Source organism: Aplysia californica, unplaced genomic scaffold, assembly GCF_000002075.1.
Source record: "Aplysia californica isolate F4 #8 unplaced genomic scaffold, AplCal3.0 scaffold00104, whole genome shotgun sequence".
In the NCBI taxonomy this organism is placed as follows: domain Eukaryota; kingdom Metazoa; phylum Mollusca; class Gastropoda; order Aplysiida; family Aplysiidae; genus Aplysia; species Aplysia californica.
In genome coordinates this window covers 532,941-559,314 of record NW_004797374.1, presented here as the reverse complement: position 1 = coordinate 559,314, position 26,374 = coordinate 532,941, and the positions used below count along the sequence as shown (strand labels likewise).

The 26,374-nt window shown below is 39.4% G+C and overlaps 2 protein-coding genes across 2 annotated transcripts in view; one reads left to right on the top strand and one right to left on the bottom strand.

Moving 5' to 3' along the window:
- LOC101855179 (enoyl-CoA delta isomerase 2, peroxisomal) overlaps window positions 1-26,374 on the bottom strand; it is a gene marked incomplete in the record, with an annotated part of 48,744 nt that overhangs the window by 16,155 nt on the left and 6,215 nt on the right. The window contains 4 exon segments of the mRNA XM_035969002.1: window positions 1,117-1,132; window positions 6,542-6,720; window positions 7,723-7,885; window positions 19,173-19,229. Coding sequence (XP_035824895.1) covers window positions 1,117-1,132; window positions 6,542-6,720; window positions 7,723-7,885; window positions 19,173-19,194 — 380 coding nt within the window.
- Window positions 16,794-24,554, top strand: LOC101855716 (telomerase reverse transcriptase). Its single transcript, XM_005095437.3, has 3 exons — window positions 16,794-17,101; window positions 19,188-19,251; window positions 21,915-24,554. Exons 1-3 carry the CDS (start codon window positions 17,008-17,010, stop codon window positions 23,941-23,943), a joined length of 2,187 nt encoding a protein of 728 aa, XP_005095494.3. The 5' UTR covers window positions 16,794-17,007; the 3' UTR covers window positions 23,944-24,554.

Here is a 26,374-nt window from a genome sequence, read left to right as displayed (position 1 = left end):
TGCATCGAAAGCCTCTTGTCCAGTGAAACGGTGTCCCAAAACGACAGCCGTGTGCAAGTTCTTGCCCATTCCTAGTTTTTCTCTGAGAACAGAAAATTTGGAAAAATGAGTAATTGTAGTAATAACGCAAGGATCGAAAGCCTTTAGTCCTTCTGTATGTATATATATATATGTGAACGATTTTTTGTTTGTGTGTGTGTATTAGTGTGTGTAGGCCTATGTGTGTGTGTGTGTGTGTTTGTGTGTATGTGTGTTTGCGTAGGTGTGTTAATATGTAAGTATGTGTGCAGGTGTGTTTGTGTAGGTGCGTTTGCGTAAGTATGAAGTGTAGGTATGTTTTTGTGAAGGTTTGGGAAAGAGAGAGAGAGAGAGAGAGAGAGAGAGAGAGAGAGAGAGAGAGAGAGAGAGAGATGGACAGCAGACAGACAGACAGACAGACAGACAGACAGACAGACAGACAGACAGACAGACAGACAGGCAGACAGACAGACAGACAGACAGAGAAAGGGAACATATACAAATTTGAATTCCTTTCTATACATGACATGAGCCTCAGTTTTATCTCTTTATTTCACACCAATTGACTCACATTAAGATCTTCTTAAAATCGTAGCCTTAATGTATAAGATATTATGTCTAAAAATCCATCTGACTATCGTTATGAACAGAACTCCAGCTGCTTTAACAAAAGTCAAAATTAGAGTCTAAATTAAAACATTAAAAAAGTAATTAGTATTATTAAATAAAAGCACTAGATCTATTTAAAAAAAGGAATTCAGCTTAGAGAAAAGTAAGGAACCTAAATTTCTCCCACAAAAGAAACAAAGGTTAAACAAAATCATACCTACAGACATTCAGATACTTAAAAACACATATATATATATAATATATTGAAATTAATAAGTGTTTTAACAAAAACTCACAAGAAGCATGCACAATAAAAAAGAAAGAATCATGCCTTACATACTTGTAATACTACATTATATGATGTACCTTAACATTACAAGCATCGGTTTCCGAAAGCGGTAATTGAGATGCACTTCATTAAAGCAGATCCACCCCCTGCCAGCGTCCTTCATTGTCCGGAGGTCATGGGCAAATGCTATAAAAGCCCCACCAGCAAAGCAGTGACCTGAACAAGACAAAAGGGATGAACAACAAATAATGATTATAACCTGCAACATTTCTTTTTCTAGATCATGATTCTAACAGAAAAAAGAAACCGTGATCATTGTTCACCATTTACTCCTTAGCTCGCACGCTCTTTAAAAAAAAGGTATGTTGTTGTTGTTAGCAATCCAGTAGCATCTGAGCGTTAACTCTTCTGCATGATGCCATTCTGTAATACCTGCCATGTCTATTTTAATTGTTGTCTTGAGGAGTAGAGACAGTTAGATGTGAGGGGTAGCTTGGGAAGAAAACATCCCCTCAAATCGGTTAGTTCTCTACAGAAGAAGAGATGATGTACCAATGTCTCTGAGGGGTAGTCACATACTGGGCAGGTAGCAGACTGCTTTACTCCTATTCGGTTGAGATGTAGATTGAGGAGCACATGTTGTGTTTTAAGTTGGAAGATTATGGATTGATCTCCCCTCCTCAACTCATTGATTGGATCTTTGACCATTGGTTTATTCATGTGGCCATACATCATCCTTCCTGTCATGCCTGTGGCCCATGTGTGTTCATCCAGTCTTCATTGAGGTTTGACTTGATCATTTGGCAGCAGGTGGTGTAATCAGTAAGAATATCAGGCTGAGGGAGGCTAGCTTCTTTCTTTGCCTGGGTATCAGCTCTTTCATTTCCCGGTATCCCAGTGTGAGCAGGAATCCACTGCTGTAGGACCACCCTGATATGGGGCCTACTTATCAAATTATGTAGACTCCAAATAAAGTGTGATATATCTTTGTTCACATCAGTCCCACTGTCAAGTGTCTCTAGAGCTGAAAGGCTGTCTGTAAAGATAACAATGTCTGTGGTAGCAAGTGGGTTAGTGTTAAACAAGTAGTTGATGTAGTTTGCTATGTTGGTGATAGCCTGTTGTTCGGCAATGAAGTAGGAGCTGAAGGACCCGCTGGAATTAGACTTCCTTTTTGATCCCATTGGGCAAGTTGATCACTGACCCATATCCAGCATTGATTGTCGCCTTAAAGGCAGATCCATCAGTGTATAAGTGGATCCGTATTGGTGGATAGAAATCAATTGTTTCAAGTGCAAAATGTTTTAGTGCAACAGGATATGTGTTTTTATAGCTCTTATCCAAAAGTGTTTTCCTAATTTCTGGCTTTGCTATGGTGAGATGTGGAAGGAGAGATGAGCGGACTCTTTCCAGAGGTTCTCGTCTTTCAAGGAGGTGATGTTTTTCTTGGAGCTTGAGGACAGTGTCAAGTACAGATTTAGTATTTTTTAGTCTTTGATTAGGTTTCCACTTGTCAAAAAGAATTCGATTTGGGTGGTTATTTTCTAGCCTTTTAAAACTTTCATACACTTCTAAAGCTGCCCGTATTCTTTGACTTTCTAACGGCTCAATATTTGTGTGGATTTCACAGGCCGTTGTCGATGAGGATCTCATTCTGCCCAAGATAAGACGAAGAGCTTCGTTTTGGATGGTGTCCATAGAGTTCTTTGTAGTTTTACTGCAAATGTTTTGTAGAACAAGATTATAATTTTAAAAAACAGCTCTAAATAGAGGCCTCTCAAGGTGTTCTTGTCTGATCCCCAGTTGGTAATAGCTGGTCGTTTGATCAGAGTAAGTCTCTTTATAGCCTTCTTCCTGAGGTTGTTGGTGTGCTTTTTCAAGTTAAGCTTACTGGCAAGTTGTACTCCAAGATACACTGGATTTTATTCTCTTTTTTCAAGTTGGTACCATCTATTTTGAGAAGGATTTCTGCATTTGCAAGTTTATAGCTTCTTGTAAAAACAGAATAGACAGTTTTTTCGCAATTTATTTTCATCTTCCATTTATAAACGACAATAGGTCCCTTGGGAATTTAGATCATCTTGTAGTCTTCATCTGCTTATTGTTGTTGAGTCTCCAGTGTGCTAAAGGAACAGGTCATCAGCAAAAAGGGATTTTTCTGCTTTGAGAACATCGGAAGAAACATCATTGAGGAAGACAAGGAATAAGGTACAGCTGATAAAAGATCCCCGCAGGAATCCTTCCTCAAGCACTGCTTTCGAAGATAGGGTTTCATTCATCTGGGTCAGGATAAGTCTACCTGTAAGGAATTATTTAATCCAGGAGTTCATATTTCCCTTGATTCCCATGTTTTGCAGTTTTAAGAGTAGTCCTTTCCTCCACACTCTATCATAGGCTAGTTGGAGATACACAAACACAGCCGTTGTCTGTTCCCCTCTTTGAAATCCATCAATGATTTTCTATGTAAGCCTGAAGAGCTGGTCTTCGGTCCTGCCTTTTGACCTGAACCCTGCTTGACACTGGGAGATCAGACCTGAAGACTCAAGCTACCAATAAAGAAGAGAATTTAAGATTTTTTCACTTTCACAGAACTTGCCAATACAAGACGTGAGTAATATTGGACGGTAGTTTTTAGGGTCATTTGCCTTCTTTATTTTTTTTTAGATTGGAAATTTATAGTAGCTAGTTTCCATGCTTCAGGTTGATATATATTCCCTCAGTTCATGTTCTTTTGTATAGAGCTTAAGAAGTAGCAATTTGGCTTTTTGACCAAGGTTTTTTAGCATCTCATTGTGTACTTTATCAGGACCTGGGCTTTTTCACTTCTTCAGTTTCTTGATTGCACAGTCCAACTCTCATTTAGTTAAGAAGTCCTGGAAGAAACTCAGTGTCATCAAATCTCTCCCTTTTTCTTTCAGAACGCTCAGTAGACCCCTGTCCAGGCCATTCTTTTTGCTGCTTTTGTTAATTGAGGCAAAATCATAGTTGTAGGGTTCAGCTTTTTTTTAACTCGCTGGTGAGAACTTCGGTTTCTGAAATTGAGCCCCTCAAACTTCTGACTCTGTGTCCAGGCTTCCAGCTTAGATTCCTTGGTAACAAGTTTAGCCTCTGCTATAGCCTTTTTGTATTTAATTTTCTTGTCCATTTTTGTTAACTTTCTCATATTCATGTCTTGCATCATTTTTAGTTCTTGCAGCTTTCTCCAAGCACTCATTCCAAAAGGGTTTATAGCAGCATCTAAGATGGCGGAGGTGAGTTCACCATTAAGGGCGTCTATACTTTTATTGTCTAGATCATCCAGTTTAACGGTGCCCTCAACTGTTTTTCTGAAGAGATCCTAGTTTGCCTTCTTGAAGTTCCAACGGGTTCTTCTTTTCCTTTGTCAGCATTTCAATTGATTTTGGTGACAACGAGACAATGGTCACTAAAACATTCTAGCACCTCTTCACTGCAGTAGTTGTGTAGATCAGCAGAGACCAGGTCGAGATCTGGTCTGTGGTTCCATGTCTCCTATGAAGAAGTGTTTCAGTTGAATTCTCATCTTGGAAAAGGATAAGGTTAAAGGATTGACATAGTTCTTCAATCCTCTTACCCATTTTGTTTTGGTCAGCATAGCCCCAAAGGGGGGAGTGTCCATTAAGGTCACCAGCTATGACCGTCTTCTTAAAGATAGTACTCTGTTCCAGAAAGTTCAGAGTGCTGCTGGGGGGACAATAGATGTTGTAAAGTATGAGCTTGCTGTTGCCATACCAAAGGGGGACTTTATGTGCGTCTGTGGGGTGCCAATATTAAGGAGCTCTACTTCACTCTGGACGTCATTTCTGATATCGGTTATAATCCCTTGGCAACCTTCACACTTGCATGGATATGGGATATACTCAGAGATGTGTATGTTATAGGATGAATGGAGAGTTTCCTGTAATAGAGCAGTGTGGATTTTCCTTTCATACAAAATTTTCTCCTCTTGTGTTTTTTTTTCTTTTCCAAGCCACAGACATTTGCTTGAAGAATATAGAAGTCTATAACTTTCTCTTTTCCATTACCAGTTTCTTTTTGTTTTTCCATTTTCTCTGTTTTCTGATTTTCCTTTTCTTCCAATAACCATCCATCAGGCCAGCTTGGTTGCCAATTAAGACTTGGGGGAGACCTTGATTACCGAGGCAGCATCTCAGCTCGTATGGGATTCTGTCATTTTGAGGGCCACCAAGTAAACTATGGTAAGTCATGTTTTTCAAATTTTACAGGAGAGACAAAAAACGGATTTTCTTGAAGCCTTTTGGGTGGATTAACTTCATTTTCATATAAAGGAGTCTAATGTCTGTCATGGCATCTTTAGGCTCCCTTATGAAAATGAAGTTTATCCACCCAAAACGCTTTTAAAAAATCCATTTGTCTCCTGTAAAATGTGAAAAACATGACTTACCATAGTTTACTTGGCGGCCCTCGATTGTGAATAGCATCTTAAAGTGATGGTTCTGTGATTTTCCTTCCATCCCGGGGTAGGAGATAAAGCAGTTGCTGTAGGTGTGATGCCACAAAAAAAACACCTAACTCCATCACAGAGAGATCGTAAGAAAAATGAATGGATATGTTGGTGTCTGTTGTATTATACATTGAGAAGTAGTTTGAGGAGATAAAGAAGAGAAAGATGCTATTAAGAGCATAGTTGCTGTGTGTTGCTGAAATGCAATATTAACAATAATAATAACAACAACTAAAGGTTGGGTCCCCCCCCCCCTCCCAGAGCAACCAAGTCCTCTATTCCCCAGTCGAGATGGGTGCAGGGGAAGACACGGCAGGTCCCAGAGGGTTAATGTTGTCAGCAAGCAAGATGTAAAAGGTCTCTGCACCTTCTCCACAGTCGTAGGGCTCTCCGATAAATGCATGCTTTTAATACATGTATGTAGCTGGGTTTTCCCTACGTAAAGTCACATCCGGTACAGTGCTGACAAAGAACCTCTACTTCCCACCCTACCAATACCCGTCACAACTTCAGGTCAAAGACAGGTTGTCGATGGAGAGATGAAAAAAGAAAAGTGATATAATAATAATAATGATAATAATAATGATAACAATAATAATAAAATTAAATAAAATAAACACTATAACAATACAAAGGAAGAGTAAGATATGTAGTATGTGTCTCTTTTCTGGGTCACCCCTTGACCCGTTAGCTTCCTTTTTTTCTTTTTCTATTCGAAGAGTACTAATCCCCCCACCACATAGAGGGGGGTCTATTTGGGGGGAGGGGGGACGGGGTATACAATCCTGATCTTTCCCCAAAGCCCATCTGGTTAGGCTTTCCAAGTAAGTTGCTCTGGTTCTATCCCTGCCTCATTCGCTATTAATTCTATCAGCTAGAGCTAGATATTCTAGACCCTTATGTCATTTCAAGTGTTCCAGACACTGCATTGTTGTGGAGATTTTCAATATACAGTCTAGCATGTACACAGCAAACATGCACATAGCGAACAGATTTTCAATCCATAATTTTTTCTTACATATATATCATATATTATTCTTTAAATTTAAATCACATACATTGAAAAAGTCCCAGACAACGAAAAGATTTTTGCGGCCTGCAACTTCGCTATGAGCATGCTAGACTGTGTATCGATCATTTACCATTGATAGCAGCCACAGTGGGAACTGGGAAAACCATAAGCCTCCTCCAGAACTGCCAGAGGCTGATGAAAAATCTCTCTATTTCCTCGGGTGAACGTTTTAAAAGCCATGGGAGATCAAGGCCCGTACTGTAGAACTTCCCCACCCCTGTTGTGATGAGTCCGACACATGTGTCCTCTCTGTGAAGCAAATCATAGAAATGTCAAATACTGGTACGGGCATCTGTGGTGTAGTGGTTAGATGCTTCGCTGTCACACACAGGAGACATGAGTTCGATTACTGAGTGGGGACAATTTTTATTAAGATCAAACATCTCAGTCTTTCTGATGGGATTTTGTATCTCTCTCAGCTGGCAGACAGGGTGAGAATCCCATCTCCTTTATGATCTAAATTGTGTCAATGTAAATGTAAATACCCCTACATTTAAACATTTTTCTTTTAAATGTCAAATATATACATTATAGCCTGGTGGTTTACATATGAAACTCTCTGTCCATTGAACATCTGCATTGTTGACCTGAAAATTTTATCAAATGAGTTCTAAAGACTATTTTACTTTGTAATAACATTGCAAGAAAAAGTCTTAAAAAATGAAAGAGAACATGATTACACCTTACTTATATAGAGAAAAATCTCCCTTACATTCATTGTCAATGCTATTTACAACTTAGCATGACACAAATTCCAAACATTCTTTTACTCATGATTTTATGCATTTTAATTGAAAGATCCTGTTCAAGCAGAACAAATTTATACAATCAAAAACTATTTCTCCTGCATGTTATTTGTGACATTCTTGCATCCAGTGAAATGTTTTGAAAAGTAAGCGGTAGACTCTATATTATATGATCTTTTTAATGCCAGTGACCAATACTGGTGTGTTTGGTTCACCTTTAAATCTAACTCACAACTGCAACAAACAAGGCCCATTTGATATCATATGTATATAACATGAGAATAAAAATCTAGAGTCATCATTTTTATTAGGTAAATGTACAGCTGTGAGCTACACATCATAATATATATATGCATACCCTTCTACTTCTACATCACATAACAAGGTATTAAAACATCATAAGATGCATACCGTTCTACATCATATAACAACGTATTAAAACATCATAACGTGCATACCCTTCTACATCATATAATAAGGTATTAAAACATCGCAACATGCATACCCTTCCACGTCATCCAACATGGTATGAAAGCTGTCGAGAAAGTCATCGTTGAGTTTGTTCTCTCCATTGTTCATTACAAGGACAGCAATACTATCGATGTAGTACAGGGACAGGCCATTCACTTCGCGCCTGGGCTTGTGTTGCTCGAGTGAGCTCATTATGCCTGAAGTGTAAGAAATACAACGACTTGCAGTGAAAAATAAAGTCATTTTAATGTAGTGCCTTCCATACTGTGTACCGATCGTTTACCACTGATAGCAGCCAAAGTGGGTACTGGGAAAACCATAAGCCTACTCTAGAACTGCCAGAGCCTGATGAAAAATCTCTCTATTTCCTCGAACTCGAAAACTCGAAAACTACACTGTAAGACTAAGAGGCCAACTTCTAGATAACATCTGTGCCATTTACGAGAACAGCATAAGTACAGTAAGGACATCAAAGGGACTCACAGAATGGTTCGACACAACATCCGGAGTAAGACAAGGTTGTGTCCTATCACCACTACTATTTATCATATATACATGTATATGGATAGAATTACAAAAGAGGCCAACACAGAATGAATTACTCTTCGCTGATGACCAAAGCCTGGCGCACAAAGATGAATGAAGTTTCCAACACCACACCACCAGATTAAATGAAGAATGTAACAACTACGACACGAAGATCAACATCAACAAAACAGAGACAATGAAAGTAAGCAGAAAGCCAGAACCACTCAGGATACACATCAACAACAACAGTCTCTGACAGGTCAAAGAATTTAAGTACCTCGGAAGTATATATATTCACAGAGGAGGGGCGACTGAACAGAGAAATTGAAACACGAGTACAAAAGGCCAATAATGTTAGTTACCAGCTTACTCCACTACTGAAACATCCTAACATCTCCATGACAACAAACTCAAAATGATCAACCCCATAATTATTCATCCCAACACTCACCTATCAATGCCAAACATGGACCACGAACAAGACATTAGAGCAAAGAATTACAATATGTGAAATGCGATGCCTTAGAAAAGCAGTAAACAAGACCAGGCGAGACAAAATTAGAAACTCTGTAATCCGAGAAAAGGTGGGCACAAATGATGTCATGCATCACATCCAACACCAAAGAATCAAATGGTTCGGACATCTACGATTACCAACACACTATCCCGCACAACGTGCCTACATCCAAAAATTCAATGGCAACAAGGCTAGAGGGCAACTGAGAAAGACCTGGATAAAGGGAATCAGGGAAACATTAACCACCCACGGCATCCCCCTGACCCAAGCTCTCCGGCTGGCGACAGAGAGACGTCTCTTTCTTCCCGCGACACCCGAAAGAAAGGGTATAAGCGGCGGATAAAAGTAAAGAAAAGTAAAGCCTACCATACTTTGAAATTCTCATTGACTCATATATATGAAAAGTGAAACAATACGAAAATCTTTTAGTTTAGTTTCAGTAAGAGTTTTACGTCACTAGCAACACAATAAGGTCATATAAGTGCTGAAGATTAGAGGCGTTACATAAGAGAGTAACAAATACAAAAAAAAGGAGGAGAAATTAGGATGACAGATGTTTGATAGGAAAGAAGGAGAAAAACACACCAGAGCACCCTCTAACCACCCCAAAAAAAGAAAACCTTGATCATCAAAAGAAATAAAATACGATAATGTAAAATAAAAAGATAACCAGCTTCTCACAGTAGCCACTGAAGACAATCATAAAAGAAACTCTCTCTCTCTCTCTCTCTCTCTCTCTCTCTCTCTCTCTCTCTCTCTCTCTTAAAAACACACAAACACATTTGAACACTGTAGGCCTATCTCAAACACATAATAAGAACACATCTGTACATTGACATACATATTATAACAGGTATTGTTGAATCCATGGTAAAAGTATTAATTTGTTGTGGTGAAAAACAAGGCGAAACAAAATATTTCCGGGCTTTTCTTTTCTTTACTGCTTGAGTTTGCTTTCTTTAACATTATGTTTTTCAATATTTACTTTCTTGGCAAAGACTAGGCCTATGACTATGATGAGGCGATGTGTTCAAACTGAGGGTGAAACTGCCCTTCATCAGGCTCCCTCTGATCACTGAAGTCTAAGTTAGATGCCGAAGCGACTCTGGTCTACAAGAGCTGGTGGCCCGCGTTTTAAGTCATTTTCTCAGGATAGTCCACTTTTTTTTTTCTATCAGTCGATGCACCCAGCAAGCTCCCATGGCCATGAACTTCAACTTCCCCCAACAATGAATTGAATGACGATGATCTTCGAACAATAAGAGACGGCCAAGCATGGTGAGAGACCGAGAGGGGTGAAATGCAGGCTAGAAGAAATATAAAAGGAGAATAAGACAATTGGGGAGGGGGAGTAGACTCCATAAAGGGAAAGGACTACAGTACTGTAACGAGCGACCCCCCCCCCCCCCCCCCCCCCAACCAACATAATAAATAACGAAGTGTGTACAGACCCGGTAACCGAGAACAAAATCAATAAGTATAGATCTACAGACCCAGTAGGGGAAATCTTTTGTGATTTCGGAAAGTTTCAGCGCCCAGATCCGGTAGAGTGTGTGTGTGGTGAGAGAGAGTAGAGAGAGAGAGAGAGAGGAGGTGGTAGAAAACAGGGGGAAATAATTACATGCCCCAGTTGACAGAATAAGGGAACGAGAGAAAGATAGAGTGGGAAAGTAGGTGGGAGAGAAAGAAAGACAGAGACAGACAAAGAGAAAGAGAGGGTGAGTGATACACAGAGGAGAGAGAGAGTCGGAAAAAGAGGGGAGAGAGACAGAGAAATAGAGGTGCTTTTTCGGTACCGTAGTTCCCACCCCCCTTATTTGGGCTTAGATCTAGATCTAGATCTAGATTCTACATCTAGATCTTTATCAATACGTTTGATGTGCGGCGAGCTAAGATTTCAAACCTAACAACTGCAAAACATCAAATTATGGTAAAATTCAGGGTGCATGCCCCCCTGAAACCCCCCACCATATTTTTTATTAGGTCACTTCAGGTGAGAATAGCGCAGTTGTAGGCCACTCACCCAGGGTGAGAGATCGAGCCTTTTGGCTTTTCTCACCTGGTGTGTGTTCACCGTGATTGTGATGCCAGTACCAGTGTAAACAAACATTCCAGAGAGAGGAGTAACGAGAACTTTTGGGCAAAACAAAATGGCGACCGGCGTAGTTTGGCTCGAAATAGCCGTGTAGCATCTTTTTAGACGACCAAATATGTTTACTTTAGTGCTACAACATCATTTTTTCTTTGTTTTTGTAAATTTGATCATCCCCACCGATAGACAGTATTCAGAAATTAGGAAAAACAGGTTTTGTTTCACACCGGATGAGAATAGCCAACGCTAGCAAATCTCACCCCCGGTGAAAGGTCGATAAAATTGTAATGACTTTAAAATAAGAAAATTAAGTACCGTAAATGATAGTTTGTGCTAAATTAATAGTACTGGTGAACTTTTATCCATTAAAATTAAAGTAACAGTTAACAAAAAACATTTGTCTACTTCTGGTTGTTTGATCGAGGACTTGAAACATGACTTGTGTTGTTTTTTTTCAGAGTGGCCATAATGACTGCCTTAGAGTTTCTTCATCAAACAGAACAATGGAAGGCAAGTCTACAAATTTGTTTTTGTTTTTTTCAGTAGTAGCAAGCAGGATTTCTAACTGATCTATCAAATATTTTTCTTTTAAAGATTAATCACAGGTCTATTCTATTACAGTTTAATATTATGAGGCTTTCACTTTCATCTGCTCTGCAAAGTTTACTGATTGCGATAAAGGGAATCACATTACAGTGGAATCCACTTATAACGAGTCCTGAAACAACGAAAAGTCTGTTATTAAGACACTATTCTAAAACCCCGTTTTTTCCCTTCTTTATCTTTGTAAATAAAATACTGCTATAGCGCAATAGGACAAACACTGGATTCGGTTATGCAGTAATACAGCTGCTGCTGTGCACAGCGCATAGGCTATTTCTTAATGTAAAACCTCGCCAGTTGAGAAACTTGGTGATCTAGCGAAACAAAGAATGGGAGAGCCCACGAGTGCCAACAATGAAGGCCTGATTGAATGAGTGGGGAGAGTGTGGCATGCACAGACAAGCAGAACGCATCGTGTGATAGGCCAGCCTAGTCTAGATTATCTAGGTCTACCACGCCTCTCACTTCACCGATGCGGGAATGGAGAGGTCATAGTGCTGTACTGTGATGGACGGAGTGAATGTGTGACGTGGGCGGGGTGTGGTATGTTTCTTTGTGCGCAAGCAGACGGAACGCACCACAGGGTGTGGTGGGGTGGGGGACAACACAGCGGGCGAGTTAGCCTAGAGAATTTTCTTTCTGATCACCAACGCCGAGCTCTCAATATCGCTAGCCTTTGAGAAAGAAACCTGATTCGACTTTTGATCAAGTAAGATCATGTTGAACCAAATCATCCTCAGGGGAGATTACAAAAAGAAAGAAACCGAAAACCAGACTCATAGATTAGGCCTACTTTACTATTTTCCTTGAATTTATTACTGGGTCCCTTATAACGAGAATCTTGCTATAACGGACATTTGACACCGGTTCCCTCCCTCTCGTTATAACAGGATTCCACTGTAATTTATATAACAAAACCATTCATAAAGCAACCTGAGACAGGAAATGTGGCCAACCCCATTGACACTACAAGAGAAGCTGTACGGCTGACATAATATAGAATCTGCGTTTGTTGCGGCAGCGATTTTTGGCATTTTTGGTCAGTGAATCGCTGCCGCGATTTTGGCATTTTTCAACAAAAAAAAACAACTACAAAAAAACACAGCCGAGTAATAAAAAGTCGAAAAATAGGGGGGGGGGGGCGGGGAAAAAAAAGGAACAAACCTCTGCTTTTAGAAAGAAAGGTTACTTTTCACTTTCACTTCACTTTATCTCTTTCTCACTTGTTGACACCACGTTGATTTGTAATTTTCAAGTGAAGAAAAAAAGTACATTACATACTATTTATATTGCCTTTTCTCTTTCATGTTTCCCTCTTTGTTGTGTTTTAATTTGCTGGTGGGTAAATTTTTTTAATTTTTTTTGTTATTGTTCTGATGTGCTGTTTTTCCTTTTTTTTTTTGTGATATAGCTTAATGTAGTCTACCTTTTTTTAAATACATAAATGTGTTAGCTATGTTAGAGTGTGTTTCCACCAAAACTGAATACAGTGGAAACCATATATAACAGGCCCGGTAATAACAGGGATCCGGTAATAACAGCGATTTTAAAAATCCCCAATTTTTCCTACTCTTTGTCTCTATTAAAAGTTATCGGCAATAACAGGGCCTCATCGGAGCCCAACCGGTTATAGCAGGGACAAAGGCTCGTTAACAATGAGTAAAAAGTAAGAGAGAGAGAGAGAGAGAGAAAATAACGCAGTGATGGAGCAAGCCCACGCAAGACATGCCACTGCGAGCACACGCAGCGTGTGAAGTGAGAGAGGGTTGCGGTGCGCTGCAGACCTCGATCTGGCCTGAAACCTAGCAACATGCACGTGTAATGTGTCATCAACGATGTCAAGCGCAAGAGAAAATGCCTTTCATTTGACAAAAATGTGAAATAATCCAGGCTGTTGACAAAAAGCAAGTTCCACTGGCAAAGATTTGTCGTCAGTTCGACATTCCACAAGGGTCGATTCACACTATTATCAAGGATAAAGAGAAGATCGGGATCGAAAGAAGATGAGACTACCCGATGCAGATGCTGTGGACCAAGCTCTTCTGATGTGGTTTAAGGAGGCAAGGAGAAAGTGAGTGCCAAAACCCCTGTTCGTGGGTACTTGTGGCAAGGGCAACTACCCATGAGTAAGTACAGCTGGATTTGTCCACAAATGCTTACTTTCCTCGCCTTTCTGATTTAACAGGGATCGGATATAACAGGACTTTTTCTCTACTCCCACCATCCCTGTTATATCAGGTTTCCACTATACTCACACTGTGTGTGATTCCATAATTTACATGATGTAATATTCTGTACTTTTTTAAAACTTACAAACATTTAAGGTTAAAATGACCAGTCTTCGGATAGGTGGACATACGCCCTATTTGTTAATTTTTGCTGTTCTAATTTTGATTTCATTCTGTTGTGAAACCTCTATTTTTCACGTTTTTACACTCTGTGTGGCTGCAAAAGATCTTCTGGATGCTTAAAATACAGAGCACAAGAAATTCTAGTGCTTTAGATTAAGTGACTTCTATCAACATATTCCTTATATAGATACGTCGTCACAGAAAGTTAAAAGCTTGAAAATTAATGGCAACTTGTGGCAACTTTTAGACAAAAAATGCAACAAACGCAGATGCTAGACATGTGAACTGAGCAGGCTGGCCCAGTATATGACAGAAACCAGACTTCAAGTGTGATGCGATTGAGAAGAAGAAAGAAGGTAAAAAGTAAGACAAGACAAGCTATATATTTGAACAAATAGATTATTTCTCAAGATTCTCTCCATCTGCTCCATCAACGCGGTGAATTTTATTCACTTAAATTATCATCGATCGCAAAGGTGTATGTCATGATTTTTAACTTGCTATGGAACCTTGCTACAGTGAAAACGCATGTGAGGCAGGGTGGTGAAATCAGGCACTCGTCAAAATAAAGAAATCGGAGAAACTGGCATTTTTCCGCCAGTTTGAACATATTTGTCGAATTTTCATTTTTTGGCTCAACCTCTTTTATGTCAATATAAAAACGCTTCCTTGTGAATTTTATTGAAAAACTTGATTAAAGGCACAAAATGTCATTGTTTTAGTTTTCAAAGACTCTTTGGCTATTGGACCAAACTTTAGCGGCCATTTTCTAGCTAATTTCAATACGGAAACCAGGTAACCTCACGTTTTCAAACACAATGTGGGTACTTACAGGGTGATCCAAAAAAAACAACTGTACAAACTTTTTTCTAAATAATATCTCGCACAAAATTTGTACTAGAATGTTGTAATTTGGAACATTTATCATTCATTCAAAAGGAATTTGTTTGACATAAAATTCACAAAGAAGAAACTTATTTTTGAAAACGGAAATGGCTTTTATAAAAACCACCTAAAAATGCAAAGTGCACCAATTTAAAGGAAAGTCATGAAATGACTCGTTTGATTTTTTCCTTTCCTTTTATTTTTAAAATCTAAATTTTCCAGCCCTGTAACCTTTAAACAATCTCCTACACTACAAAGTGAAACATTTTTTTTCAAATTCTGGAATTCCAAGAACCAAAAGGTCAATATGTCCTCATTTGGACTCGACACATTTGAACGTGTCGTTGGTAATGTTCAATTGTGGCCAACACAAGGATCCACTCAACCATGAGTACTCAAAGCCACTTACACTGCACACCTTATAGTATGGAGCTATTTCTAGAGACAAATGGGGGAGGAGTGAGGTTGCTCAAATACGTAGACAGCATTTGTGGAGTTGATATAAGCTGAAAGGTGAATGGGCTTTGCCAAGGAACCAAAATGTCACAGAGGAAATGTCCACTCTTTTCAAGACGATAGAGGAATCAAAAACACATTGTTATGACCTCTGATAGTTTCGCGAATGGGAAAATGGTAGTCATAGAATATCTGCCTTGAGAATGCGGACAGTTGAGATGTAGGAAAGTCATTGCTGCAGACATTGTCTACGGACAGACATCTCATCATGGGGCCCATCCACAGAATTCTGCACCCTGGTGAAGTTTAAAGGGGTGCAGATGCTAGACATGTGTTTCTCCTCAAGTGGTCATTTTGTCTGGGACTTTTTAGCTCTGATTCTCTACAGGTACTAATCGAGAAACCATTTCCACTCATGACATCAAAGAAGTCCTTATGGTTACTTTAACATTATTTCTGTACCTTGTGCGACACTTACTAAATCAGTCGGTGGTGAGGAAATGTTCAATACAAAAAGTAAAAGCTCTCTACTCTTTACTAATCTTAATCATGATCACAACAAGCAAAGGAAACTTGAGAAAAACTATCTGCAAACTTCTATTGGCCTGTTAGACTACTGCAGTTTGCAAAATGGCGCAATCGTTGGGATTTTTTAGCGGTAGGCCTAATGCGAACTAGTGCACCATGCTACAAAAATGGAGACACAGCTGAAAATGGATTTTTCTAAAATGAATATCAGACCAATTCTTTTTGACTTCCAAATGTTCTGTACAAATTTGAAGTGCAAAACTTCAGTGTAGAGGGAAAACATTAACAAAAAAAGTTGTAGGCATACAGGTTTTTTTGGATCACTCTGTATTTCTTTGGAAGCAAGCCAAATAAGCAGGTCACACCAGAAGGAAATGCACTAGAACTAGAAGACGTTGAATCATTTAGCTATCTTGGGAGTATAATTGACAGAGAGGGAGGAACAGGCGCTGAAATAATAAAGTCCCGCATTGGAAAAGCACAGGCTGCTTTCATATCACAGACTTGCATAAGAGGATCCAGGTTTTCTTGAACAAGTGTCTAAGAAAGTTACTGAGGATCTGATGGACAAACAGGGTCACCAACGAGTAAGTGTTTAAAAAAAACCAAGACAGATCCCAGTCAGAGATGAGGTAGGAAGAAGGCGGTGGCGATAGATTGGACATACTCTCAGGAAGTCAGGCAGCTGCATAACAAAGAAATTGTTGAATTGGAATCCACAGGGTAAAAGATCAAGGGAAAGACCGCGTGGAACCTGGAGAAGAATTACAGAAATTGATGTACAGGAAAGTGGGAAGACGTGGAATAACGTCAAGAGGCTAGTCCAGGATAGAGAAAGGTGGAAAGTGTTCGTCTGTGGCCTTGAGAAAGGCAATGATGATGATGCAGGCAATTCAGATGATATCAATAACTCCACATGCCCAAAAATTGTCGAGCGCCTGATTTCACCGCGTCGTGACACATATTTACTCCCAGGTGTAATTTTTTTCTTTGCACTGAAACTGAAGTGAAGAATTGTTTTCATTACATCTTTTCATAATGTTGAAGTTGGGGTTTGTTTTGTTTGTTTTGGAGGAGGGGGGTTGTGGTTTTTTAAACAAAAATTCAAGTTCCTTTTTAAGCCATTACCTTAAAATTGTTATATAGACTTGGCTGTGTATGGTTAACTCTAGTTCAAGTTCTCAGGATCACATGCTTGGGTCATTGGAAGGAGTTTTTCTGGCTCTATACTAGCTTGCATTACCATGACACGCCATAATAGCAAAAGTTATCAATTTTCTCTTTTTATCATTGACTTTGATAGTCTAATTAATTAGCATTTATTTCTCTTCCTATCATAGTACAGCTAATTGAACACTAATGAAGTGTACTTTTGATTACTCCACAGACAACTCTGAGTACACATGGCTGAATTTCCATACCACATCCTTTCAAGAACGATTAAATAAAAACTGTAAGTGTATAGAAATAAAAATAATAAAAATACTGAACATGTAAAAATGTATAAAATGTATGTTGTGTTTTCTGTGTTACCCCACAACACTCTACCCTGTAAAAATCACATTTTTGTCACTCAAAATTTTTAATACTGATGAAAATCTACTTTGAATTAAGGGTTTCTTAAAATTTAAATCATTCATGAATTGAGCTCCATTAAGTTTCTCCAATTGTTGTTGGTTTTCGTACATGGGGACCCTGATTAAATCTTTCAACCCATAGTATAGGGCAAGTATCTGTCTAATTCTTTAATTAATGGAAACATCTTTCTTTCATTTTATTTTTGTTGCAGCTGCTCAAAAGCAGCCAAGTGCACCTAAAGAATCCCAGCAAAAATAATTTAATCAAAGGAATACAGTGGGTGTCGCATTCAACGAGGTTGCCGGGACAGGTTTGTTGTCCTCGTTGGACCCGACTTCTCGTTAAACGTGACCAAGGCTAAAGAAAAGAAAGGAGACAAGTTATTATATTACACGATGTACCAATACCAGTAATTAAAACAGTTGTTCCCCCAGATTACGAAAATCCCAAACAGCATCAGTGTGTATGCGTTTGAACTGTGTTCTGACCGTCATTTCTGCTTTTTAATTAGAATATTTTTTACCGGAACACTTCTCGTGTGGAAACATACCCTCTCACATCTAGGCCTAGATCTACGTAAAGTAAAGGCAGGAGCTTGGATTTTCTGATCAGGGTAAGATAATAAGACAATTGAAAAAAAATGAAGGTCTTGATCTAGACCTACCCGTCCAGAGTTCACCCAGTTTCACACAGCCCACTGACTCCTGTCCCTACTGTAGGCTAACCCTCGCCCATCCTCTTGGTCTAGAGTCCACTTATAACGAGTCCGGAAAAAACGAGAAGTCTGTTATAAAGGCACTATTCTAAAACCCCGTTTTTTTCTCCTATTTAACTTTGTAAACAAAATACTGCTATAGCGCTATCAGACACACTTGCGAGTCGGTTATAGCGGAGTATTGTTGCTGCTGTGTACAGTGCATAGACCAATTATACATAATGCTAGACCTCGCCAGTTGAGAAACTTGTTGCTGATCTTGCGAAACAAAGAATAGGAGAGCCCATGTGCGTCAACAATGAAGGCCGGAGCAACTGAGTAGGGAAGGTGTGGCATGCACAGACAAGTAGAACGTATCGCGTGATAGGCCAGTTTAGATTATCAAGGCCTGCCATGCCTCTCACTTCTCGGATGCGGGGATGGAGAGGTCACAGCAATGTGATGGATGGAGCGAATGTTGAATGTGTGACGTGCGCAAGCAGACAGAATGCACCACAGGGTGGGGTGGGGTGGGGGGGAAAACACAGCGGGCAAGTTAGCCCAGAGCCCTTTCTTTCTGATCGCCAACGCCGAGCTGTCAGTCCACATCGCTAGACCTAGCGCTAGAGAGAAACAAACCTGATTCGATTTTTTATCAAGTAAGACCTAGAGGTCATGTTGAAACAAAATCATCATCAGGGGAGATAGCAAAAGGAAAAACAGAACATTAAACTCATAGATTAGGCCTACTTTACAGTTTCCCTTGAATTTATTACTGGATCCCTTATAGCGAGAATCCTGCTATAACGGACATTTTGCTTCGGTCCCCTCCCTCTCATTATAACAGGATTCCACTGTAGGAGGTTTACTGGATCTAGCAATGCAATGTGTTAGGAATCGAGGATGGGCCTTGCTTTGTGCTGCTTAGCATGAGATAGAGAGAAAGGAGAAAAATTCTACGCTTTTGGGGCCACTAATTGCTTTTATTTGGTTATCGCGACCTCGTTGAAAGCGACTTTGGCCTGTTTGCAACCTTGTTGGAGCTGACGTACATTTACAAAAGAGATATAGAGGTAAAAATCTGGAATTAACGATTGCCTCGTTGGAGCCGATTTCTTGTTGAATGTGACCTCGTTGAATGCGACACCCGCTATGCAAGCTCTTTACTGATTTCTAGGGCACTTTCTTGACTGAGCAGTGAAAGGTACATAAATAATTTCATCACAATAATAATTTTGAAACAGCCAACTACCTTTTTTGTTTTCAGACTTCATTTACAGCGGAGAGGACAGCAAGCTTCCATTTGTCACTGAAATGGTAGAAAATCACAGGTATGATATATTTTAGTTGATTTAGAATATTTTGCCATACAGACCCTCCAGTACTCTTTTGATTATTTTATTCATTAAACGCAATCAAATCAATCAAATGAGGAAACTATCAACCTCATATGTGAAACATGGTGAAATCAGGCGCTCGTCAATATAATGAAATCGAAGAAACCGGCATTTTTCTGTACGTTGACAATTTTTATCGAATTTTCATTTTTTGTCTCAACACCTCTAAGGTCCATTTAAAAACATATTTCTGTGATGTAGATTTGCAGTTTCTAAGGACTTTGAAAAGTCTTTAAAAGTCACCAAATTTTGGCAGCCATTTTCTTGCTAATTTAGTCTCTGAAACCAGGCGACCCCCACCTCCTTCAATAGCAAATATCTAGACTTCTATTCATGATAGATGAGTATTTTTTCCCCCGGAAGCAAGACAAATGAACAAGCTTTAAAATGATACCAATGACTCCACATGTCAAAAATTGACGAGAGCCTGATTCCACCGCGTCGTGACACATATATTTCAGAACTTTGCAGCCCTTTAGGGACAGTTTTAGTGAATGTCCTCTTGTGGTGAAATATTCAAAATACACTGAGATTTTTTAAAAACAGATGGAAATAATTAATAGAAATGGGATCGCTCGAAGTAGACAAATGTTAATGCAATATTACAGCACTAGCTAAAATGTTTTCCATTGTACAGTGGAAGTTAGATTTAATGAGAACTCAGATTCAACGAAAGGAGATGGATTCCCCGTTTGTTTTCTTCTTTAAAATCAATGGAAATAACCCGGATTCAACGAGCACTTAAAGTCAGCAAGCTCGGATTCAATGAGGTCGATTCCAGAGTGAACAGCGCTCGCAGACGTAGCTTCGCTCATTTTTCTCCCTCGATGAACTTTATCTATACCCAGAAACCATCCATTGCACCTGCATCGTGAACCATTATTCACTTTGCTGATTGCATGCGGCCTTCTTTCATACCAACACATGTGTTGTTGGCATGCGCACATGTCTACTCTAACGCGTGTCAGGGTCGGATGGGTGGCCTGCACACGTGTGTGACTGAGTGTGCGGGTCGGGGGGTGGGTGGGGGGGGGGGACCATGGGTCTGGGCGTGGAACCTCGCAGATACAAACGCGTCACAGTCTTTTTTTTCCCCCAGCAACTGATCATTATTACAATGATAAGCTAGTCTTGACGTAGATCTACATAATGAATTGTGCGCTGGTCTATGGAAGCAAAAGTTGCCATATGCTAGGTTCTACACAGCAGCACAACTTTTTGGCAAACGATCGAGATGACACAGGCGTGCATTTGAACCAGTATTTTTTTTTTTTTGCACAGCTCATAATATGCAGGCATTTCAGGCACACTTGTTACTTCTCTTTACACATTACTTGCTCAGTGCCTGTAATTCTGTTCCCGTGGTTTTATGCACCCCGCATAATTTAGCAAAATTTGATCATTTTTTGCATAATTTTTTACTATTTTCCTTTATCATTCTTTGTTAAAATTAACAGAATTGCATAATGATAATTTCACATTTTTGGGCTCACTTTGCATAATTTCAGAATTTTTCTTGCGTAAGACGACAGGGACAGGTAACTATCTACACAAAACCTCCTTTTTACTATAACAAACACTCGGATTCAACGAGATTTTAGGTCAGGCCCGGCAACCTCGTTGAATCCAAGTTCCACTGTACTTGCACAGCACTGATGGCTTTAGTCTATGATAATAATTATATGTTTTTATATCAGTTGTTAGCTAAGTTATCATTATTTTCTCGTCTTGGTTCTTACACTTCTAATCTAATTCACTAGATCTACAACACACAATCTTGGATAAAGTAGGTTTACACTAGAGGTTTTAAACTCAAATTACATAGGAGTTGCTGGAAGTAAAATCTGGAGGAGCCTAGGCAGCATTAAGAATTCTATAAATTTTTTAAAATGTTGACAGTATTTTTTTTAAGTACAATTTGAAAATTATGTTTACAAGTTGTTAACAAACACCATTGGAAGCTGTCATGAGCCTTAGCTATTTGGTTTTAGTAAGAGTTTTACGGCACTTGCAACACAATAAGGTAATATAAGTGCTGAATCCTTAGCCGTGGTAGGCCACATCTTTAAAAAATAAATGATCTTGGGAAACACCTTGGCAAAAAGGTACATGTGTAAAAAATGTGCAGCCCGCACTAACACTAACAATAAACTGTGAGGTCAAGTAGGGGCTGCAAAATATTGTCCTGCAGGTTTTAATTAGCCCACAGGCCATAATTTTGAGACCCCTGGTCTACACTATGGCTCGACAACCCACCACAGTACCAGCACCACTGTATGTTGTGCTGCCTTTGACTTAATATTGAGTCTCTTGAGATCTCCTGATCTTCCCTGATGCGTTTATCCCTACAGGACTTGGGTTCGGTACAAAGATTCTTTCTTTGATACTAGTTTATTCATTTTATTGGGTCAAGTAAACATGAGAATTGTATTCATTGGTAAAATCTTAACTTTGTTTGATTGTCTTTACGGCAGATAAACTTGTCAATTTGATGAGATTAAGTACTTGATACTGAATAGAAATTTCATTTAAATCCCAACATTAGAACTTTATGAGACAATTTGCTCAACATGTTTTATTTTATTCTTCCTTTTCAGAAAATGTCCGTACTGGACTCTGCTGAAACACTTTTGTCCATGTGCCCTTGACATCTCCCTCAGCGCAAAAGAATCATGTTGTGCCTCCAAAAACGGGGCGAAGAAGAACATGAATCTTTCTGATGACTTTTTACCAGTGCAAAGTATATTCTTGTTTATACGATGCATATTCCTGAAAGTGGTGCCAAAATCTGCTCTTGGAAATAAAAGGAACTTTAATACATTCCTCAAGCATGTGCAAACATTTTTGTCCATCCAGCTCAAAGGAACAATGTCTTTACACTACTTGTGTGCCAATATAAAAGTGAAGGTGATCCCATGGATTCAAGCTGAAGAACACAGGAAAAGAAGGACTTTGCTGTCGTCAGCAGTTGACTTTTTCATGATGAAAGTTATTTTCCCTTTGGTACAGTCTTTCTTCTATGTCACTGAATCTACGACGCACAAGAAAAGATTGTTTTTCTTTCGAAAAAAGACGTGGCACAGATTGCACCAGCAGTCTTGTGCACATTTCATAAAACAGTGTGGCCTGAAGCTGGTGCCACAAGCATGGGTCCAGGAGAAAAGACAGAAAGGTCTCTGCTTGGGAGTGTGTACTGTTCGATTCCTTCTGAAAAAGCCCTCATTAAGACCTATAGTAAATATGTCTCAAAAATCTCACGATGTGTCCATAAACAAGCACCTCAAAGCGCTACTTTTAGCTCTCCGCTGGCTCAAAGATCAACATCCTGTGATGTTAGGAGCATCAATTCTGAGCATAGATGATATTCACTGCAGATGGAAAGCATTTACTGATTATGTGAAAAGTAAGTCTATTAAACAATTGTACTTTGTGAAAATAGATATTGAGAAATGTTTTGATACAATCAATCCTTGTTTGCTCTACAGCGTGGTCCAAAACCAGCTTCTCAGTCAGGAGAAATACCACATTTACCATTACAAGAGAAATATTCAGTCAGATGGGCAATCTAAAGTGGTCTATTACCAAAGCTCTGACAAACCAGAGATTGAATGTAGAACCAGACAAGGTGCTCAGTTTGTTCATTCCTTCTCTGTCTCATCTGAAGTGCTTTTGAAAAAACTTCAAGCATTGCTTTTTGCCAATGTCATAAGGCTTGGGAGACAACACTATGTTCAGTCCATGGGTATTCCACAGGGATCTAGCATTTCCAGCATCCTTTGCAGCTTTTACTACGGATATATGGATCAAGTAAAACTTTACGAGTTTCAGAGAAAACCAAACTTTCTGGTCCGTATGATAGATGATATGCTCTTTGTGTCTCCCAGCAGAAAAAGGGCTGAAGCTTTCTTCACTATGATGATCGAGGGTGTCCCAGAGTTCAACTGCAAGAGCAGTCTCCGTAAATGTTGTGCCACATTTGACTACAGCCACCCTGAGTTTGGCCGTGCTCACACCCTAAAGCCTTCTGAACCGTTGACATTTTGTGGCTTGGCCATTGACTGCCGAAGTCTGAACATTCTGGTGGACTTTTCCAACAACAAGAACATAACTGTGCGAGATACTGTCTCCTTGTGCCTTGCCAATCATCCCGGGCTACAGCTAAAGAAACTGTTGTCATGGTACTTGAGACCCAAGAGCTATGCTGTTCTCTTTGATAAAGACATTAACACAGAGACAAGCATCATAACAAATGTTTTGCACATTTTTATGCTTGTTGCAGTCAAATTTCATTCTCACATTAAGCAACTTCCTCCGAAGCAAAGAATTGAAAGCAACCCAAACTTTTTCCTCAAATTGATTCAAGAAATGCCTCATATGTTTATGAAGATTGTGGTGCAAAAACTGCAAAAGTCACAAAGTTCTGATCAAGGCATGGTCTCCTTCCCTCTCAGCACACTAATAGTAAAGAGACTTTGCACCAGAGCGTTCTTGTATAAACTGAGAATGCACGACAGCATGTACAAATTGCTGATCAAGCAGCTTCAAGTACAAGAGCGTCAAAGACATAAAGGTCAGGACCTCACTATTGTGGATCTGTCAGAAGTGTACAGGGCTGTTTGTCTTTAAACTCTCATGAGTACATAATATAATCTGCCACGCTCTTTCGGTTACCAAATACATGTGCAGTCAAACCTGTTCTTACTGCTACCTGTCAAAAAACAGTAATCTTTACAAACTATCACTTCCCACTTCTCCCTCCCCCTCCCCCATGTTGCCGTCCACTCTCAATCACTTCTTCTGCAGTGGGGTCTGCATCATATTCTTCCCAGAAGATAACTTTGTTAATACATTGTAGAGTCACCGACATTAGTTGCTGTATTTCTTTTATTTTTACACTCTGAATACGGACCAAACTCAACAGAAAGACGTTAAAATGTGATGATGTTGGATTGTTTTTTCCTCCGACTGTATTTTGATTCTTTCATGCAACATAAACATTATATTTATATGTATATATTATATACAGTCAAACCTGTGTAAGACGTCCACCCATTGTCAAGGAGAAAAGTGGCCGTATAAGACAGGTGGCCATCTTAGGCAGGACTAATCAAGATAGAGAAAACAAATCATTCCTATCAGAGGTCCCAATTGAAAGTAGCTAGCCGCATTGTTGTTGTTTATGTTCTTGTTGGTGGTGGTGGTTTGTATTTTGTTTGTAATTTTTATTTTGATGCTGATTTCGCACAAGGGTGACAATAAAACGAAATGTATCAGACGAGGAAGACCGAGTGCCATGTAAAAACAAACTCATGGGTCGCCACCACTCGGAGAACGAGCGACGTTTCTGTCACAAGTTCATGTTGACGTCCTTTGTTACTTTTTTACAGACTGGGTAAACAGTGATCACTCATCTCACTTACGATTTGTGTTTAAGTTCTGGGCGGGGCTTATGGGTTATGAGGGATCACACGCTTACCTCACCAGCAGCTGAAAATTGGTAGCTATTGGTCAACATTGGGAGGGGCCTACGCAACATGATCGGTTGGAGGGACTACCTAACAACGACAGGAGATTGAATTCTGACGGCTCGCCCACAACGCCAGGGGCCAATGCACAATTTATGACTAAACGAAATGCAGTCACTAAGGTGGCCGTCTAAGACAGGTGTTATTGCTTAGTGAGATAGGGGTTTTGTGTTAAAATAAGGTGGCCGCGTTGGACAGGTGCCCGTTTTACACAGTTAAATTATATAGAAAAAACGCAAGGGGGGGAATGGAAAATGGCCGTTTGTACGGGTGGCCGTCTTATAGAGGTGGCCGTCAGGGCAGGTTCGACTGTATATATATATGGCCGCCAGATATGTTGAACAGGTTACAGTTGGTGCTACATTGTGCGTTTTTTCATTGTGACAGGAGAGGAGAAGTGAGATTATAATTTGCTAATTTTTTCCAGTTTTTTGGTCAAATTAATTGAGTATTATATAACTGAATCGCACGAATGAATGAAAATTATAATAATAATAATAAATTGCATTTATATCATTTCCACAAAGAAATGCTCAATGCGCTGTACAATAATAATACAAAGAACATAATATATATGCAGCCAACTGCTCCTATAGTAATCCTCTTTCTCTCTCTCTGTCTCTGTCTCTCTCTGTCTCTCTCTCTCTCTCTCTCTCGTACATCCTTGAGTAAAGACAATTCCACAAAGCTTACCCAGACACCCTCGCACACATTGATGAATTCACAGTCATAAATTCTTACAGAACAGAAAAGTATGAATACATGTAAAGAAAACATTTCTTCTACTTCAGTTTTTTTTACTTAGCAATTGCACACTAGTGGACGTTCAAAATACATGTATAATCTCACGACTGGAAGGGGGGGGGGGGGGGGGGGGGTGGGAGGAGTCATTGGCTCCAATAAGAAAAGTGTAAGATGGAGGGGGGGGGGGAGGGTGTGTGTCTTGAACCAATGTAATAGCCTACTTTTTTTCTGTTCCGAGGTGTTTGACTTAATCAGAATTCCACTGTAATTTGTTTTGTTTGTAATTAAGCCAATTAAGGCGCTTTTGACATTGACATGAGTCTCATTATTTTCCTTACTAGTAAGAAAGAGAGTATGCAATATTTTGCTTGAAGGATTTACTGTCTTTTTTTTACTGAATGTAGAACAGCATATATTATTATGAGCACGTTTGTGTGGATGCATGTTTTTCATGAATACTATGTAAGACGCATAGAGTAGCCTACAATGATTGTAACACTGACATTAATGTCATAGATTATTATTATTTTGAGCGAACAATGTAATATTACGGGATGGGGGGGGTGGGGGGGGTAAGAGGCAAATGTAAGAAAGGTGTAAGATTATATTTGAACAGCCTCTTACTTACATTCTCTAACCAGCTCAGGCCCTGGGTCACCTTTCCAGGCTTTTGTCAATGATTCACACTTGCTTTTAAAAAATATTCGTTTATTTCTCACATATTGTACATATTGTATTCCTCAGAGATTTTCAAAAGTGCTTTTTACTTTGACTTTGAATCCTATGGT

What these genes read in the sequence shown, in the direction of transcription:
- LOC101855716 (XM_005095437.3), top strand. Translation starts at nt 17,008, where the DNA reads ATGAAGTGTACTTTTGATTACTCCACAGACAACTCTGAGTACACATGG. An exon ending in AGAACGATTAAATAAAAACT is followed by an intron (nt 17,102 to 19,187) that starts GTAAGTGTATAG and finishes TTTTGTTTTCAG; the next exon opens with ACTTCATTTACAGCGGAGAG. An exon ending in GAAATGGTAGAAAATCACAG is followed by an intron (nt 19,252 to 21,914) that starts GTATGATATATT and finishes CTTCCTTTTCAG; the next exon opens with AAAATGTCCGTACTGGACTC.